Here is a 20,203-nt window from a genome sequence, read left to right on the forward strand (position 1 = left end):
ATATCAATAATGTGTGCACTTTGGAATGCACATTACTTATTTGGGGAAACGAGTTCCCTGTCTTGTGTGGTTTGTCACATGGAAAGTTCCTTCGTTGACTTTCGAGCTTGTCCTAGACAAAGGGTTACGTAGGAAGTCGACCAGGATCCATGGTGAAATGGACATGAAGGAGAAAACCAACACAAAACTTTGTGGTCTGTGTAGAACTAGTCATAATCGGACTAAATGGCCACATCAAACTTACCATGTTGGACAATCGTCTCGATCGAGTTAAATATAAATTAATGTATTCAATGTTTAGACTATTATTAAATTTTTATTATGGTGGAATTTTCATATTTATATTTTAGGAACAACACAACTATATTACATTTTACAACACTACTTAACATTATATTGTTTTCAAAAAAGTCAAAATTTTATTTTGTTGGAAAAGTCCGATTTGAAAACTGTTTTCTTGCATAGCAGAAAATTAAAATTTTGAAAATCAATCCGATTTTTTATATTTATAACAATAAACCTAAATCGAATTCATACATGTGTTTTTGGATAAACAGATCCTTGATGTTTTTTGGTTTTCAACCAAACGATCTTCTCCAGAGTTCTTGTACCATGAGCTGCTTCAAGAGTGGATTCGAACAAATTGAATCAAAACACATAACTAGAAAAAAATTCTTTTAGGGTAAAAATGAAATTCTCTTTTCTTTAATAGAAACCAATAAAATTGTTATTCTGAAAAATATGTTTATAAGTTGAGAATAAATTCTCTATTTTTCAGCAGAATAACAATCTCTCTAAAATTTGTAAATAGTTCTATCGGTATCATCTATTTATAGGAAGAAAAGGTAGAACCCTCATAGAGTTGTAAAAGTTTCTTTCCTCTAGAAAAATAATATTCTAGTTTACCTAGGATATGTGGGGCGGCAACCCTAGTTAATAATACTAGGGTTTTGCTGTCCCACCTTTTTACATAAGGGGTTTAAGGCCTCTTTTACATCGAGTCCAATTACAAGCACTTCGTAGACCTTTTTGACCCAGTACTCTATAATATGATCCAACCCGATTTAGTTTTTCTATTTCACAAAATAGACTTTAATATCTACATATTAAATAATTTTCTCATCCCAATTGTATCCTAGAAAAATTTTGACTATTTTACCCTCGGTAAAATTAAAAATTCTTTCAATATGTCACAACTCAACATGTTCACTATGACTGAATGATTTATTTTCATTTTCCGGCTTCAAAACAGTCCAAAAACATAAACTCATTATTCCATCATTTTTTAAGTAATCCTATATAGGATTATAAGTTTTCATTTTCATTTCCATTTCCATTTTTGGAAACCTACATTCATTTCCAAATGATTTCATCTCTCCATTTTGGAGAAAACCATAATCATTCCTAAATATTTCCTATTTATCTTTTTCTATTCATTCCATTCATCTCTATTCAAACACGTAATTTATCTCTGGTTTTAACGAGCTAGCAGAGAGACCGATTGGAAATATGTAGTTGAGGCTCAAATGATGTATAATCAAGTTCTGGCTTTTCGCCTATTAATTAAAAACTTATTTAGTCACGAAGTTATTCCACTATAGTATTGTGACTGGGTTCTCCCCAATGACATGCCATTACAAAAGCAACTACTTAGTGCTTGTCCAATGACATTGTCATAAGTGTGTTACCCTCATAGGATATCATTAATCTCATTGGGATAATATTCGTTCTCCCAATATGATCCTATTTTATCTTATGGTAATCATTATATCTTCTTTCATGAAAATTTAATCACTATCGAATAGTGATCAAGTCATCTATCACAAAGACGAATGATCCGTAGCTACATTTACTTTTTATCAACATGCAATGCCAATGAGAGGATATCATTTACCCTTTTTTAGGCCGGTTATGAATTCTATTATTGTAAATGACGCTACATACTATAGAAGTCATACATCCAACACATTAGCTTTCGATTCCTTATCTATTTGAACTCAGGCTTTTACTTACATCAAAATGTACGAGTCACGCATACATAGTCCGTCATCCACTCATAATTTAGGTACATCACACTATAAACGTCACAAGTGAATAAATCCATAAACAGATTCAGGATCTATTTTGCTTGGGTTTTGTCCAATGTATTGACAGTCCAGTTAGTTATATTTATGTCTATACCTTCTGGGAGTCATCCGCTCCGATGCCTAAGACAAGATATTTCCCCAATTAGACATGATAGACGGCATGTTAATCTTTCAATCAGTTTGCTTATTTTCTATTAGACTAAGGACATGTTTAGGTTCGTCTACTAATAAAAGTTGTCTTTCTGTACTACAATCTGATCATATAATATTGCTTAGTATTAGTTAAACATTTAGACAATCAATAGGCAACATTTGCTTCCATTTTACTTTGCGTGCAAAAACCATATGAGGATAATATACAAAGTATTAATATAATTCATGAATAATTTTATTAATCAATATGTTCGAAAAAATTACAAGTGTACTTAGACGAAAGTACTACACTCAGGACACCAGTAGGGGTGTGCAAATTTCGGATAAAACCGAATTAATTCAGTTAACCAACCGAATTTGGTTAATCGGTTGGTTAACCGAATTAATATGGTCGGGGGTTGGTTAATAATTTTTTGGAAGTTCGGTTAACGGTTAATTTGATTCGAAATAGATCGGTTAACTGAATTAATCAAATTTAATAAATAATATTATAATATATAAGTATTCGGTCGGTTCGGCTAACTTTTTGGAAATATAAATTAATCAGTAGGTTAAGTCGGTTAATTATTTATATGTTTCATACTTGTATTAACCAATATATATATATATATATAAATTTTGGTTAATTCGATTAATCGACTGAATTAACCGAAAAAGTTTGGTTCGGTTAATTTTTTTGAAAATTTTTCGGTTCGGTTAAGGGTTAAGGGTTAAAAGGGTCGGTTAATTCGGTTAATGGTAGTTCGGGTCGGTTAACCAATTGAACACCCCTAGGCACCAAATCCAACGTATTAAAAAAAATAAGTCAAAAAAATTATATGTTTCCATTTCGTAATCATTAAAAATTTAAAAAAGATTTAAATTATTAATTTACTATAATTCAATTAATAAAAACTTGAAATTTTAAATTACAATTACAAACCACATCCAATAAATATAATGTTACAAATGCTAAAATTGATGGTTTGATGGGGTCATCCAAGGGGTAAACCGTTGTGGTGCCCAGCATTGGTTTTGAGGGTGCTCGCGGCGGTCATTGTTATACTCACTCAGAACATTGTTCATAGCATCCATCGGTGAACCTTGGGGTATGCTAAACATACTTGAGAAATCGTATGTGCCAAAGGTTTACCTAAGAGGGGTGGAATACTATGTGGTAATGGGCTGAAGATATCAAACATCATCAATGATATTGAATTCAAATTATCAGAATTGGAACCAGGAATCTCCGACTGATCTGCGTAGCCTGACGAGCCCAGAAAATAATTACCTACCCCCAAGTCTGGATGATAAGAACTATCACCAGACTGTGTATAAGATCGCTTAGGTTCGAGTGCTGATTCCGGCTCAGGTGTAGGAGGCGATAGTGGTAGGTGGTGGGAAATGTGCCCTAGTCATTGCATTTGTAGAGGGACTAGCATCATTTGCCCACCAAATAAATATGATTTCCCATTCTCGATGTACCAACGTTGGTACTCCTTTGAGGGTTGCAAATCAAAAGTAAAATCCATCCGAGTTCTCCATCCCATCCGATCGTTTACTTATTTCCCAATTATTGATGTTCTAATGTCCAATTCTTTGCTTGTTCCCCCATTTTATTAATTTTGTGGACATCCCTCAAACTCTATGGAATATCCAAAATATATTGTATGCACCTGAACTATCATAGTGCTCGATCTACATTGTACTACTCAACTATTGAGAAATTCAGCAGGGGTGTGTTAATACACCACAAGTGTGAGTGGATGTGAGTAGATGAGGGAATAATAGTCGCAACGTCTGGGAAGGAATATGACATCTAGATGAACTACACAATTAATAACATGGTTATAGTAACACGAGTCAAATAACATAAATAAAGTAATTACATGTCATGAATATTAGAAAAAATACCCCCTTCCCGACATGTGTCTTAATCATCTGTCAGTAAATTGGGAGTGTATATGACTTCCCAATACCCAAAGAAGTACTCCATTTACGAAAAAATTAAACCTGTTAGAACAAATTTTCATAAAAAAACCAAAATTCTTGATGTAATGTTTAAAATTTATCACCTATTCACAAGTGGGAAAACATATGTTTGGTGACTAACTGATATTAAAAATGGCATCTTGTAAAGTGTCCGATACTAGAACAATGGCAGGCACTCGCTTATGTCCATGGTACGGTGTTTTGTCCCTTGACAAAGCTCACGATACAATGTAGCTAGTACTACTGAGCCTCAACTGTACAAACGGACAACTATTAAGTCAAATAATAGGGCAAGTACATCAAGTGAACCTTGTTGTTATTTGCATCTGGCATGAGTACACCCCCTATCAGTTGCATTATATATGCTCAAGTGGCGCACATCATCTCCCGCTCAATGGTTGTACTCGATAAAGTTTCAAAATTTCCCTTTAACTATGAAAATCCCAAAGTCGTAAATTTATCTCCATCATCGAACAAGTGTCCTAGTAAGTCCTAGTAAAGTGCCGTTGGTTCAGACACTGTACTTACACCCGTGACCTCACTACCGTTAATTGGGAGCCCAAGTTGCAATACAACATCTTCTAGAGTGATGATGCACTCCCCACAAGGTAAATGAAATGTGTGGATCTCTAGACACCACTGCCCGACCAAAGCGGATATCAAGTTGTACCTTAAATCAAACATGCGGATAAATACCGTTGATCCAAATCCGGATGCCTCCAAGTATGGTATAAGACGTTCATCCAACAGATAGCCCACACCGTTGACCTGACTCCTCAATACGCAGTATGGACCCTGACCATATTAAATTATTGTATTAGTTAATATATCCCAATTAAATGATGTGGATAATAAATAACAATTTTATTACTAGCACATTAATCTTATTTGTTGGGTAATCATTTTATGTAATCAAATAACCCATTTGGATTTTTGCAGTTTCAAAAAAAAATTGATTTCACTTAATTAGTATTCAATCAATTTAACGTAACATTTTTCTTATAAAAATCACATTAATAATTTCTCTCCTTTTAAACAATTATTTTAGTTTATATTTGACCCTTTTACCCCAATAATTCAAAAACATAATAAAATATCAAAATAAATCATCCTACTAATTTGTAGCAAATGACCCATTTCGATAATTAAATTGTAAAGTGACTCATTTTGATATTTAATTATTTTTTATATTATTTAGGTAAAAAGGTTGTAGCACACGCAATTTCTTCTCTTCCAATGCATTCAAACAAATAAATAATAATTATAAAATAATAATGTTGAACAAATACAAAAATGAAATGCAGAGAAACACAACAACACAACTAATAAATTCAGACAAATAATAAGAATTACAAAACAAATAAATAATAACGTAATTACAAAAAAAATGCACGTCTAAACCTTAATCTACTGCAGTCCCCTCTCCTTCCAAAATCACAAAATAAGACAAATAATTAGAAAAACAAAACAAACAAATAAATAATATTTGCAAAAAATTAATTAAAAATATTCCTTTAAAGCATAAAAGGTAAAATAACCCTAAATACTAAACAAATAAATGATAAAAAATACATTTGACTCCCTATGCTGTTGCTACCTCCTCTTCTTCAAACATCCCAAATCTTTCTTCTCTTCTCTCCTTTTCTCCTTTCTTTCTTTCAATAGCCACAGGACCAAAGTCCTTATATGGGGTAAAAATTACCCCTAAAAAGCCCCAAAAATTGGGTTGATTGATTGAAAATCAGTCAGAAATCTTTTTTTCCGTGATCGTCAAGTTACGTCTACCAGGGATGCCGCTTGCCACCCCTCCTCCATCCAATTAAAAAAATAATAAACCCTTAACCCTTATTTAACTTGGTATAATTTCTATATCGGTGTCGTATGTCTACCCTCCACCACTAAATATATATTTTTAAATTCATAACGGTCAAATGATTGGCTCAAAAAATTAGGGTGGTGCCACTACCTTCTCAAGCAACACTACCAGTCACTGCAGCGTTCATACTATTTTCGTAATTAATCAAATTGGAATATCATTTAAGATATATATATTTTATAATATTAGGGTTAAAAGGCTATAAACGGATAGTGATGCAAGCTCTTACGGTAAATGCTGTATGTGTTTTAATAATTCAATTATTTTTTTGCCCTAAAAAATAATTAAAATTTGAATATTTAAGACTAAAATGATTAAAAAAGAAAAGAAAAGAAAGAAGGTCAAAATGACAAAATTGGTAATTAACCATATGGGCTATTTAACGGTGTTATGCTTTATCTTAACTAAATGTTTAAGGTTTAATAAATATTTTATAAAAATGATATAAACATTTCAACAATAATATTTATTTATAGTTTTTAATTTTAATTTTAAAATTTTTCTAGTCGATGTTGAATTGATTCGTGATATTAATTTAATAAGTAATTTAATATTGGTATTAAAATAGATGTAGATATGAATTCAAATTTTCATTTCTATAATATCAAAATGTTTTTAGGGAAAAATGTTTTATTTCAAATGAGTGAAAATCATATAAAAGTTTATAAAAGATATTTATTAAATTCTAATTTTTTTATTTGTTAAATTCTAAATTTTTTTATTCACCTTTATTTCAGTTAACTTGGTTGATGTTGTAAAAAATTAAATCAAAACATGATTTATTTTTCATAATTTCATTTTGCTAGTTTTAAAATATTAAAATATTCATTAAAATATTAAATTTTTATATAATTTTTTAAATTGAATAATTTTAAAATTATTAAAATTTTTATATCATACTTAGAATTACTTACACTTCTCCTCAACTCTTCAATAGAAAAACAAACATGTTTCAATGTGTTTAAATTCACATTCTCCTATACTAACAATAATATTGATGTTAATCAAGTTAAAACTCAATAGACAAAAAAATTTAAGGTTAATAATTAATATTTCGATTGGTATAGATATTGTTGTTAATGTAAGAGGATGTGATTTGAGTGCGCTGAAGCGTATTATTCTCTTATTTATGAGTTTGAGAATAGACTATGGGTAGTCTAAATATTGTCTCAAAAAGAGTAGATATGATCAAAGAGATGTTTTAAAAAAAAATTAATATCTATATAAATTTAAAATATTTTAAACACAATAATCATATAATAAAATAGCAGCATGTATTCCTTAAAAAAAAAAAAAAGCTTTACGTATTAGACGTACCAAAAACGCATCATTCTCAATCTATAAAGAAAAAGAAATAAAAGTTCCCAAACCCTAAAATTGGGTCCCACAAAGTTCCAATACGGACTCAAGTTCGACCCGATATCCGATTTCGAGCCCCTTGGCTTTGAAGAGCAAAGCTTCACTTTATTTTTTATTTTTATTTTCTCGGTTCTTCTTCAAAAAACAATTCGGGTTGGTTTCCAGAAAAATTTTCTTCCAGGGCCTCATACACACCTCCTTTCCCTTCCACTCTTTTCTTCTTTACTTTTATCATTCTTAGCTTCTTCCTCAAATTTTCAGGTCAAACCCTAACTCTCTCTTTCTTTCCATCTCTCTAAGATCCACGGAAATTTTAACCTTCTTTTTTTTAAAAAAAAAATCAGATTGAATTTTTGCGTATGTTTATGATTTGAGTGAACTACGAGCCTATGATTTGAATTTTTTGAACGATTTAGTATTATCATCATTACTATGAAATGCTTTTAATTGGTCTACTGAAGTTGTAAGTGAGAAGATTTGGAACTTTTAAGATAGGTTATAGGAGTAATTATGTGAATTTTCTTTTCTTCTCTTTTGTTTTTAGTTATCAGTTGACAATTTGTTTATCTTTCTTGTTTGGAAAGAAGTTATAAGGAAAGGAATGAAAATAATTTTGATTTCATTTTTAGTTTTCCGAGATTAGGAAAGTGGTAAAAAGGGGAAATGTGGTTTTAGAAATCTGATTATAAATCATTTGTTCTGTATTCTTTCTATGGTTTAGCGCATGTATTTTGAATGGTTAGGAAATGGTTTTCTTCGTGCTTACATGCTGTTAATTGTTGGTGAAGGAGGACTCGTGTTTCAGTATCTTGGGTCCTTTTTAGAGAATTTCTAGTTCTTTTAGTTTTCCCTAAGGTTTTTATGTATTTGAATGCCTTTGGAGGATCATATCTGCATGCCAACGTCTGGATATGATTTGGACACGGGTGTTGGACATAGATATTTCAAGTAAAATGAAGAGTCAGAGCAACACAGATTTACAAAGGAGTAATTGAAACTAAATTGTGTTATGGTGTTGAATACCTTGTTTGTGCAACATAGCTAGGGGGTACTAATGCTAGCTGAGGTTGTGATATTTAACATGGAGGAGAGTTATTTATATTGGTACTACCTCAAAATGCATTACTCTGGAAAACTTAGAAGAAGATCTTGTTAGTTGGTATTTTTGTTTTTTTACTTTCTTCCCATGCTATGTTCAAGTATTGCTTCTTTAACTATTGTTATAACACTTTTTGAAGGTTCTGTTTAGCTCCTTATTATTCATAATTTTAGTGTGTGTTTCTTGATTATTTATAAATCAGTTTATTTATACAGGGATTATTGTGGCTATAAGTATATGAGATGGATAACCAAGAGGATGAATCTCGGGCTGGAGGTGAACACCATGGAAAACAAGATGATGAGGTAAGATTGATGGCCTGGTTAATTTCACGTGAATGGATGAAAAAGGTTTACTGTCTGGTCATTTTTTCTTTTCCTTGGAGTGGTTTTTCTTCATAGGAAGTTACTTTGATATAACACACATATATGTTTTGTTCCAATTGCAGGAAGCTGTTGCACGTCTTGAGGAAATTAAGAAATCTATTGAGGGAAAAATGGCTCTTCGTCAAACCAATTTGAATCCTGAAAGGCCTGGTTAGTAAATTTTACCACATTTCGGGGGTTTTATATGGCTATTGCTGGTTATGGAAATGGTTAAATTTTTTAACTTGATTTGTTTATTTTATAGTGATTTTAGCCAGTGCTGGAAATATTTTTGAGGAGATGTAAATGCTTATAGTTGGTCTATAATGACTATAGCTTATAGTATGTTTAGTAACAAATAGATCAGTCCCGAGATAAGCTTTAAGTGGCTTGTGAACTTATCATATCAGATTCTGTTGAAGGATTGAGGTTTGCATGTTAGAAACTCAGATATTGAAGCTTGTAGAGAAATTGTGTCTTAGGATTTAGAGCATTCAAATATCAAATTATTGTTATCATCATTGTTTAGCATTTTATTTCTTTTGACCATTTCATCCATGAGATTTTTGGTTTTTTCCTGTTCTATTCTCCTTTCAACTTGAATCAACTCAGACTTTCTATTCGGTGCCATGGGCCTATTATTGCAAATAACCAAACCATCTAAAACAATGTTCCTTTATGTTTCCTACTATGGTGCTAACTCAAGTGGACCTGATAGCTCTTTAAAGTGCTGGACAGCTGGCCCTTCTTTAGTTTTGTCCCTACTATATTTTGTTTCTTTCCAATTCATCTGAATTGGTTGTTGTTATATATTTTATACTGGTTATCTATGGAGTCCCTTCTTATTATATAGCCACGGAAGCATTTAATATCTATCTTTTTAACATGAAATCAATTTCTATGAATATTGGTACTTAAATAACTGTCACATAAATGTTTTTTTTTTTTTTTCTCTCTTGGTTCTAGATTCTGGCTTCCTCAGGACTTTGGATTCTAGCATTAAGCGCAATACAGCTGTTATTAAAAAATTAAAGCAAATAAATGAGGAGCTGAAGGAAGGATTGATGGAGGAGCTACGTAGTGTCAATTTAAGTAAATTTGTTAGTGAAGCTGTATCTGCTATTTGTGATGCCAAACTTAAGAGTTCGGATATACAAGCTGCAGTGCAGGTAGCTTTCATGAATGAGTTTGATCTACAAATTGTATGATTTTATGTTTCAACACATGTTTATTTAGATTATATGGTTATACATATTGTTTTCTCAGATAATTTGCTATGAGGACATTGTCTTAAAAAGATCTATGTTATTCCCTACCAAGACATGCAAAGTTAATAGTAGCATTTTTTGTTTAGATTTGAAATGTGAAGTTTCTTATGTTCTCTTCAGCTGAAAATGATACGTGGTTTCACGAGCCAAACCCAAAGACTTGAATGAATCATAGCTGTGTAAGCAAGGTGATTAAGCAGAATTTTAAATAAGAAAGAAAAAGAACCTATTCGCTTTTTGTCCAAATGGGTTGTAGTAGCTTCTTGAATCATTATTTACCTCCTTCAATGCCCTCGTGTGTAATTGTTGAGCTTTTGCTAGCAGACCCAAGTTTTAATGAGGATTCAATAATATAGCTATTAAAATTGTTTATTCCATACGATTCAAAGATTATAGAGTATCCTAGTCTGATTCCTCTTACTATTTTAATTATACATATACATATACATATACATATTCATATACATATTCATATGCATATACATATACATGTACATATACATATACATATACATGTACATGTACATGTACATGTACACATACACATTTATAATAAGCTGCCCTAGTTTATGTTAAGTATAACAGAATTTCTAGTTTGAAATTATCCATGACCTTCCCAGTTTCTTCTTATATATTCTCATCATTTTTGATAAAGTTGCTTGCTCAATATTTGTAAATGTGATTATGGATGTAGGTATGCATTCCTTGGTATCATTAATGATGCACATATCTATGACATCTGTATCTGCATGTGTATTAAGTTTGCTGGTTTTTTAATATTGAGTTCTCTTTCATTGCTATGATTGTTGAAGTCACCTGCTTGAAGTTTTTACATGCGTTAACGGATTATTCGGATTTGTTCTCTGCACTGATGAGAATATACTTATTAGCAACATTGTGCGTCTGTACGTTTGTTAGCTTTTTATTATACACTGAATCTTTTAGTCGTTTTAAGTTTGTTGGTATCTTACTATTGTCTCTCTGTCAAAGATCTGCTCTCTGCTTCATCAAAGGTACAAAGATTTCTCACCAAGTCTGATACAAGGGCTCCTGAAAGTCTTCTTTCCTGGAAAATCTGGGGATGATTTAGATGCTGACAGGAACTTGAAGGCAATGAAGAAGCGTAGCACTTTGAAACTTCTTCTGGAACTTTACTTTGTTGGAGTTATAGAGGACAATGGAATCTTTATCAATATCATTAAGGATCTTACTAGCACAGAGCACTTAAAGGACCGAGATGCTACTCAGACAAATTTGACTCTTCTTGCTAGTTTTGCTCGACAAGGGCGAGTGTTTCTAGGACTTCCAGTGTCGGGTCAAGAAATTCAAGATGAGGTACGTTGATTTTTGTTCTTTAGATGGCCTGATATTTTCATCTCATTTTATTTTTATGTAAAGCTATTATGACTGTATTTCTTATTTTAGAGTATTTGTAGTATTAATTTTGATAATGACAGTTTATGGTTTGACATAGCTTCTGTTGGCAATTTGCTACAGTTCTTCAAGGGCCTTGGTATCACGGCGGATCAAAAGAAAACTTTTAGGAAGGCATTTAATCTATATTATGATGCTGTAACTGAACTTCTTCAGTCTGAGCATGCGGTAAGCTTTTGCAATTGAAAATATTATCTTTTAGGGGCGATAAGTCATGAGGTTCTTATTTGGACTTATCTTTAGCCATATCTTGTGTCGTGTAATAAGTTTGAATGCTTGATTCTTTCATTATCCTTTCCTTTGTTTGCCACTTCCCCTAATTGATGGGGTTTTTCTTTTGTAGTCACTTCGCCAAATGGAGCATGAGAATGCCAAGATTCTAAATGCTAAAGGAGAGCTCAGTGAAGAAAATGCATCTTCATATGAAAAGCTACGCAAATCTTATGATCATTTGTACCGCAATGTCTCATCGTAAGTTGCTTTATGATGTCATTTTCATGGACTTTTTATTTAGTGGCAACTAGATTAATGGTCAATTAATTGATATCAACATTTCTGTAGTGAATATAGTATCATTTAATTTATTCTATATATAATCATAGATGTTTATGTATAATGCCTGAACCATGATTGATGATGTTATGATTGACAATTTTATGTCTTTATTAGCATTGAGTAATGATGGAGTTGCATTTTGATATCTTTGCTCTCTGCAGATGAATGGATGTGTGCTAAGGACCAAACATCTGTTACATAACTACCGATCAGCATAAATATAACAGTATAATTGTGGAATTGCCACATTCATACCATAAGCATTTAGTTTTTCCATTTTCTATTTTAACAGAAAATTTTTGAAGACTGAGCCTCTTCTAATACTACTAATTGGCTTGAGTGGAACCAGTTGTACTTCTTCACATTTCAAAACCAAAATTTTTTAACTGCTACTAGTTGTTACGTGCACTACATATGTACTATGATTTGTCTTTTAAAGTGTTTGTTGGGAAAGTTGCACATTTAATTTGGTAGAAATCTTTGGATGCTCAGTGGAGAGTTTGAGATCACTTATTCTAAGGATAATATGTTTAGGATTTCTATTGTTTCTGAAGTGCAAAAGCTGGTATCTGTGATGACAACCTAAAAGAATAGGTCTACTGGTATGGTTAGCTTCAATTTGAGTTCTTGAGTTTAGTGCCCCATGTGGTAAACAAAGATGATTTCTGGTAATTTCAAAGTAAGACTGTTGCTCCTGAGTTTGGAGTGATTGCTCTTATTCCTGAATTTGGAGATCTGTATCAGATTAATGGCTATCAAGAGTGTGATTGTTGGCAAAGCATAAACTGTAATCGACTTTTTCTATGATTTCTTTGGATATTAAATGCTACTCAGATAATTGTAATTGTATGTATCCTGATACGGCTCTTGCATCACTGAGTCTAGGAACTAGATCCCTTATGAAATTGAGATCCGCCTAGTACTACACTCTCTTCCTTCTGATGGATGAGCAGTTCTATCAAGAATTGTGACATATGCTGTTTTTGGACTCGATTCAATGGTCTCTTCTGTGAAATTTTGTATTTACTGATATGGTTGTACAAAGTTTGAAGTGAAATAGAATTGTGATGAAGTGTTGTCCTATTTGTCTAGATCAGTGAAGAATCAGTTGAGTTATTTATCACTTTTTTGATAAAACGTTAATTATTTAATACTTAACAGCAACTTTATTACGTTGGAACTCTGTACCCTGCTTTTATTGGGGTCTCTTTGGTCTCGCCAAAGTCAGTGACTAACTTGTCCCCGAGAAAAAAAAGAAAGAAGAAAACAGAAGTTGGTGTTACTAAATTTGCTTGTCTAGCATGCCTCTTGCATCAGGAATAACTTTCATATGAGGTTTTATTACTTACAAAAGAAAATCATACATAACTGATTTTGCCTCTTTCTCATATTGATCGTTCAATTATTTTAAATTATTGTATTGCAGTTTAGCTGAAGCACTTGATATGCAGCCTCCAGTCATGCCAGAGGACAGTCACACAACTAGGGTAACTACTGGGGAAGATGCTTTATCAACATCCGGAAAAGAGTCTTCAAACCTTGAAGCTATATGGGATGATGACGACACTAGAGCTTTCTATGAATGCTTACCCGATCTTAGGTATGTTGTGGCCATTATTCAATTAGTTAAAAAGAGACTTCATTAATAGGGCCCTTCATTGATGGTGTTTTTGGAAATCAAAGATGTATTTGCTTGCTGTTAAGAGCATTGTGTACATGTTCTTCACAGAGCATTTGTCCCAGCAGTATTATTGGGAGAGTCTGAGTCCAAAGCAAGCGAGCAAATGTCAAAGGCCCAAGAGCAACCAATTGTAAGTAGATCAAAATTTTGAACATTATTGTTAGCTCAATTAGATTCCTTCGGGCTTTCATCTGTGGTTTTGCCCTGCCAATGATACATTATCCTTTTTTGTTTTACATATTAAGTTTTTGGTTGAGTTCAATTATCGGATACTGCTGCTTTGCTCTGACATGGAATTGCTAAAAAAAGCTAAATTGAAGAAATAAAAATAAGAAAAGTGAAGCATTTTGATCTGGCAAACCATGAAGGCTGAATGAATCATTTCTTAAATCCTTAGCATCCGATCTGATGCCAGAAACCTATTACTTATTTTCTTTTTTGATGGCATGGTAGGGCAGAGAGAGAGTAATTTTCTGGACTTATTGATTGTTTGATTTGGTGTTTGTGTTCTGACAGTGCTGGTTTAAGACCCCTAAATAGTCCTCTCTATTTAATGTTTATCTAAATTGTTTTTTGGTTTACCTTTTAGGAATCCTCTTCTGAAGCAGATCAAAGTACACCAGTTGCACAAGATGCCGTGGACATTTCTGCAGACTCTGGCACTCTGCAAGAAGGGAAGAGTGTAGAGAAAGGGAAGGATAAAGAAGAAAAGGATAAGGAAAAAACCAAAGATCCAGACAAGGAGAAAGGGAAAGAGAAAGAGAGAGAGAAAGAAAAGGATACAGATAAAAAAGGAGAAAATGAAAAGGAGAAGCTCAAAGGTAGTGAAGGGACAAATTTGGATGCTCTACTGCAAAGACTCCCAGGTTGTGTGAGTCGTGACCTTATTGATCAACTGACGGTAATTAAACCTCTGTTTTCTGTCCTACTGTTGAATGCCACTTTTCGATGGGTTTTTATGCAACTCTAGAAGATTATTGAATTGTATTTAAAATTTCAGGTGGAGTTCTGTTATTTGAATTCAAAATCAAATCGGAAAAGACTTGTGAGAGCTTTGTTTAATGTACCAAGGACTTCTTTGGAGTTGCTTCCATACTACTCTCGCATGGTTGCAACATTGTCAACTTGTATGAAGGATGTTCCCTCTATGCTCTTGCAGATGTTGGAGGAAGAGTTCAACTTTCTAATCAATAAAAAGGTTTGCTTCCTTACAAGTCCCCTCGTTCTCTTTGTAACTGTCTTCCATCTCTACATTCATTTCCTTTTTGCTGGTAACTTATTTCTTAAAATTGAAATTCACTGCAGGATCAGATGAACATTGAAACAAAGATCAGGAATATTAGGTTTATTGGAGAACTTTGTAAGTTCAAAATTTCATCACCTGGCCTTGTCTTCAGTTGTCTGAAGGTATGTGCAAAGCAGCTAACTGACAAATGTTGAATTCTATCCAGTTTTTGTTCCTGTGATGATACTTCCATCTCATGGGAGTTTATGAGCTTTTTGAAACAAATAGAACTATTAGAAATGAGGAGCAATCGGTTTGTTGCTCTCATTTTCATTGTCTTATAATTTGTGCGCAATAGATGCAAACCTATTTCATATGCTTTCTTATTCTAATATTCTTTTTGTAACAGACTTGTTTAGATGATTTCACTCATCATAACATTGATGTCGCTTGCAATCTTCTTGAGACGTGCGGTCGTTTTCTGTATCGTTCTCCTGAAACTACCATAAGAATGGCTAACATGTTGGAGATCTTGATGCGCTTGAAAAATGTAAAAAATTTGGATCCTCGGCACAGCACACTTGTGGAAAATGCTTACTACCTATGCAAACCACCTGAAAGATCTGCACGGGTCTCCAAAGTCCGTCCTCCATTGCACCAGGTATTATTTGCTTTTTCTGTCAAATATTCTACTTGTTTTGGTGTTAAACCATTTTACTCAGTTATTTCAAACTTGTTTGCAGTACATTAGGAAATTGTTATTTACAGATCTTGATAAGTCTTCCATTGAGCATGTGCTGAGGCAACTTCGTAAATTACCATGGAGTGAATGTGAATCATATCTCTTAAAGTGCTTCATGAAGGTTCACAAGGGGAAATATGGTCAAATTCACTTGATTGCTTCTCTCACTGCTGGTTTGAGTCGCTATCATGATGAATTTGCTGTTGCTGTTGTTGACGAGGTTTGCTTCTTGAATTTAGAGCTAGTTCTTCTTGAGTTGATTTTTATTTTTCCTATATCTATGTTATCTGGTTTTTTTAAAGGAATCACTACTGTATATCATTGTGTTTTTATTTGTATGGTCAACTTTGTATTCCCTTAGCATTCACAATTTGCTTTGATTCTGTGTTGATATGGTGAGAAATGCTGGTGTGTAACTTATGAATCTGTGAAATACATTCTTCATAACATATTAAAATTCTTTTTGGTGTATACCTTTTGTGAACAGTTAAAACTATGGCAGTGATTTGAACAAAAAAAATCTGCCAATTAGGTTCTATTTTTCAAGTTCAATGTATTATTTAAACTGTAGAACACCTTTCCTTTTAATTTTTCCATAATGTATCGGCCTTGGATTTCATCTAAGGAGAAATTCTCCTCAACATGATATGATGGTCTTCAGGAGGTTTCACTGCATTATGCTTGAAAGACTTTGTTTTTTTTCCCTTAGGATTGCAGGATGCCAAAAAAAAAATAGATTGCTCATGGCCTGGACCGTTATTTTGTTTTCCTCCCCATGATTATATTTAGTTATTGCTCTGTGAAATCCTTTACTCGTTTGGTAAATATGCTTGGAGAATGCTGCCTTTTGAGAAGGTTTTGATATTTTAGGATTTGACTAGGCCTTCATGAAATTAAATTTTTTTGCCCGACCAAGTGTAGATGACTCCAACATGAGATTCTTATTAACCAAGATGGAAATATATTGGGATGCTATAAAAAGTTAGCTTCTAACATCAGAACTTACTATTTCTATTAGGTGTTCCCTTTTGTTTTCTGAGATATTTGTGCGCATTTCGTTCTGGTATCATCTTTCCCCTTGATGATTATGGCAAAGTCTTTCAACATAATCTTCCTTGCAGATAAGACTGGAAGCATACATACCTATAATCCCAACCACCCCCCCGCCCCCCCGGGTTTATGTTCAGTTTTTATATTCTGTACTTTCAGGTTTTGGAGGAGATTAGACTTGGCCTGGAGTTAAATGATTATGGGATGCAGCAGAGGCGCATTGCTCATATGCGTTTTCTTGGGGAGCTATACAACTATGAGCATGTTGATTCTTCCGTCATCTTTGAAACACTCTATTTGATTCTTGTTTTTGGCCATGATACAGCAGAGGTATCTACATATCTAATTTATTGATGTTATATGGCATACTTGCTAGGTTCAGCAATGTGCTTTCTAGGCGCTTAACCTCCTCCACCCCCTTCTCTCTCTCTCTAATAGATTCTTAGGGGTTTTGTTCCTTGAACTTCTTTACCAATGCACTCAGAGAGAGGAGTTAGTGTTAAAGAACATATCTGCTGATGCTGCCTATATGGGGGCTTATGGTGGGTTAGGATTTAGGAATTTTAGGGTCAAAGGCTATGAGGGTTAAGGTTTCGGAATTGTTCAGATTTGAGATTTGATCTCTTAAAAGAGGGCTGGATTTCAAGAAAATTTTCAATTAGATTTCTTGTTAACTGAAAATCTAAGGTATATTGTTAGATAACTGGCGGAAATTATTTTATTACCTTTGAAGAGTAAAATACAGAACATTCTTATTTTGTGGTTATTAAGTGTTTGCATTAGATGTCGTTTAATTCATTTTTTTTAGTAATCTGATTTGATTGTCTCTGTTGTTAGCAAGATATCCTCGATCCACCTGAGGATTGTTTTCGAATCAGGATGGTTATTACTCTTCTTCAGACATGTGGGCACTACTTTGACCGAGGTTCTTCTAAGAGAAAACTTGATCGGTTCTTGGTACATTTCCAGAGGTACATTCTTAGCAAAGGTGCCTTACCACTGGACATTGAATTTGATTTGCAGGTGAGCGAGGTGGAACTATTGATTTTATGTTTTAGAATTTGTAATTTGGAGCTATATAAATGTGATAAGTTGACAAACTGACAAATATGTAGGACTTATTTGCCGAATTACGTCCCAACATGACCCGGTATTCGTCTATGGAAGAAGTTAATGCAGCTTTAGTAGAACTTGAGGAACATGAACATAGTGCTTCAACTGACAAGACAGTTAATGAGAAGCACTCTGATACCGAAAAGCCTTCTAGCAGGACAACTTCCCATTCAATCTCAACTGACCAACCTAGCATTTTGAATGGTTCCGAGGAAAATGGTGGGGTTCACGAGGAAATTGGTGACAGTTACAGTGAATCAGGGAGTGAAACCATTGAACCAGAGGGACATAATGAAGATGATTTGGATGAAGAGAATCATGATGACGGATGTGATAGTGATGAGGAAGATGAAGATGATGGACCTGCTTCGGATGAGGATGATGAAGTTCATGTCAGGCAGAAGGTAGCCGAGCCTGATCCTCTAGAAGTAGCCAGTTTTGATCAGGAGCTCCGGGCTGTAGTGCAGGCAAGCTTTTGTTTTGTTTTTAATTATTGTTGTTGCATTTATAATTTCTTTTCTGGAAAAAGGGAAATTATCTGGTTTCTTACGGTTGATAATAAAACACAAAGGCAAGACTCGATGGGTTTCCAAGAAATCAGCTCTATTCCTACATTCTCCTCTATCAAAATCCAATTCAGTTTTAATATTGATGTACTATTTCTACTTGTTGAAATATCTGCTATGCTAAGGTTTTGAAATTTCTGTCTAATGTGATCGGTCAGTTCAAATTGAGGTCACAAGAAATACTTGGCTTGCTATCCATTTTGATTCAATTTTTTAATTACAGGAGAGCATGGAGCAACGCAAGTTGGAGCTACGGGGCCGACCTACATTAAACATGATGATACCAATGAATGTATTTGAGGGTTCTATCAAAGATCATCATGGAAGGGTAGTGGGAGGGGAAAGTGGTGATGAAGCATTGGATGAAGAGGCTGGAGGAAGCCGGGAAGTACAGGTGAAAGTTCTCGTGAAGCGGGGGAACAAACAACAGACGAAACAAATGTATATTCCCCGTGATTGTACGCTAGTCCAAAGCACGAAACAGAAAGAAGCCGCGGAGTTTGAAGAGAAACAAGACATTAAGAGGCTGGTCTTGGAGTATAATGACAGGGTAGAGGAAGAGAATAATGGACTCGGAACACAGACATTGAATTGGCCAAGTGGAAATAGCAGAGCTTATGGCCGTGGAAACTCATGGGAAGGATCCAGTGGCAGGGGTGGAGGATCACGTCATCGCCATCATAGTCATTCAGGAAGTGGATCTTATTATGGCAGAAAAAAGTGAGATTCATGGTAGAATAATGGAAAATTCTGAAGACTGGGCATCATATTGAGCCTCCATTTCAACACATTAGAGAAAGTTTGAGAAAAACATTGGCTTGGGCTCTCAGAGCACCGCCAGATGATTGAATGATCTCTTTCTGGTCTGATTTGAAACGGAAATTTGATGTTACATTGCCCTGTAACTGCAAATCCGCAATCACGCCTTCCTGCAGTATGGCTAATGTTGCATCGATTTTCTCATATAGGCAAGGTACGTAATACATCTAACCTGCTGCTTTTACTAGATGTTAGTCTTTAATTAGGAGTACGTACAATGGATTCCGATGTGTGACGAAGACCTGAAAATAAGCTTTACAGAGTCCGGAAATGATTGGCATTCCCATCTTTACTGTTGTATTATCTGGTAAAAGGGAAGAAGTGGATTTGATTAAAACATGGTTTTGTTACCCTAAGTGAAGGTTTCTAAGTAAATTCTGTTTGATATAGAAAAGCATGAATGCACTTATTTGATGTGTATATTTTATTTTATAATCTCCATGCTACATTTTCTTCTTCCTAATTTAGCTTTTGAAATCTAAACTTTTATTTTTTATGTAACTCTCATCATCAATATCTCTTACCCTACCATTAAACTTGTCCAGTTATCTGCTTGGGTTGATAGGCCCGGTCTCTTCGGGCTTTGAAATATATCTTTTTTTTATCGAATAAAAAGGGTTGGTATTTGAGTTTTTTTTTCTGCGATTTGGAACTTTGATATTTGAGTTTTGACTTTAATGTTTTACTTCTCGGATTAAAAGACATTATGTGGTGGCTCAATAAATTTTTAACTTGTGCTCGAGTAAAAAAATATATTACCTCAGGTACAAAATTGAATATCAAGGCTAAATTCGAGTATTTAATTCGGAAAAAAATATTAATTTAAAAAATTTCAAATGC

General features: G+C 33.7%; 1 protein-coding gene across 1 annotated transcript; it reads left to right on the plus strand.

Annotated features, from left to right (window-relative positions):
• Positions 1-7,474: 7,474 nt before the first annotated feature.
• LOC108486160 (regulator of nonsense transcripts UPF2) lies at positions 7,475-19,757 on the plus strand. Its single transcript, XM_053029542.1, has 18 exons — positions 7,475-7,707; positions 8,761-8,850; positions 8,994-9,081; positions 9,877-10,079; positions 11,169-11,513; positions 11,676-11,780; positions 11,956-12,083; positions 13,594-13,767; positions 13,897-13,978; positions 14,438-14,749; positions 14,849-15,046; positions 15,154-15,255; positions 15,483-15,734; positions 15,817-16,035; positions 17,025-17,195; positions 17,703-17,888; positions 17,981-18,445; positions 18,768-19,757. Exons 2-18 carry the CDS (start codon positions 8,788-8,790, stop codon positions 19,266-19,268), a joined length of 3,594 nt encoding a protein of 1,197 aa, XP_052885502.1. The 5' UTR covers positions 7,475-7,707; positions 8,761-8,787; the 3' UTR covers positions 19,269-19,757.
• The last annotated feature ends 446 nt before the right edge of the window (positions 19,758-20,203 follow it).

This window comes from Gossypium arboreum, chromosome 6, assembly GCF_025698485.1.
Source record: "Gossypium arboreum isolate Shixiya-1 chromosome 6, ASM2569848v2, whole genome shotgun sequence".
Lineage (NCBI taxonomy): Eukaryota > Viridiplantae > Streptophyta > Magnoliopsida > Malvales > Malvaceae > Gossypium > Gossypium arboreum.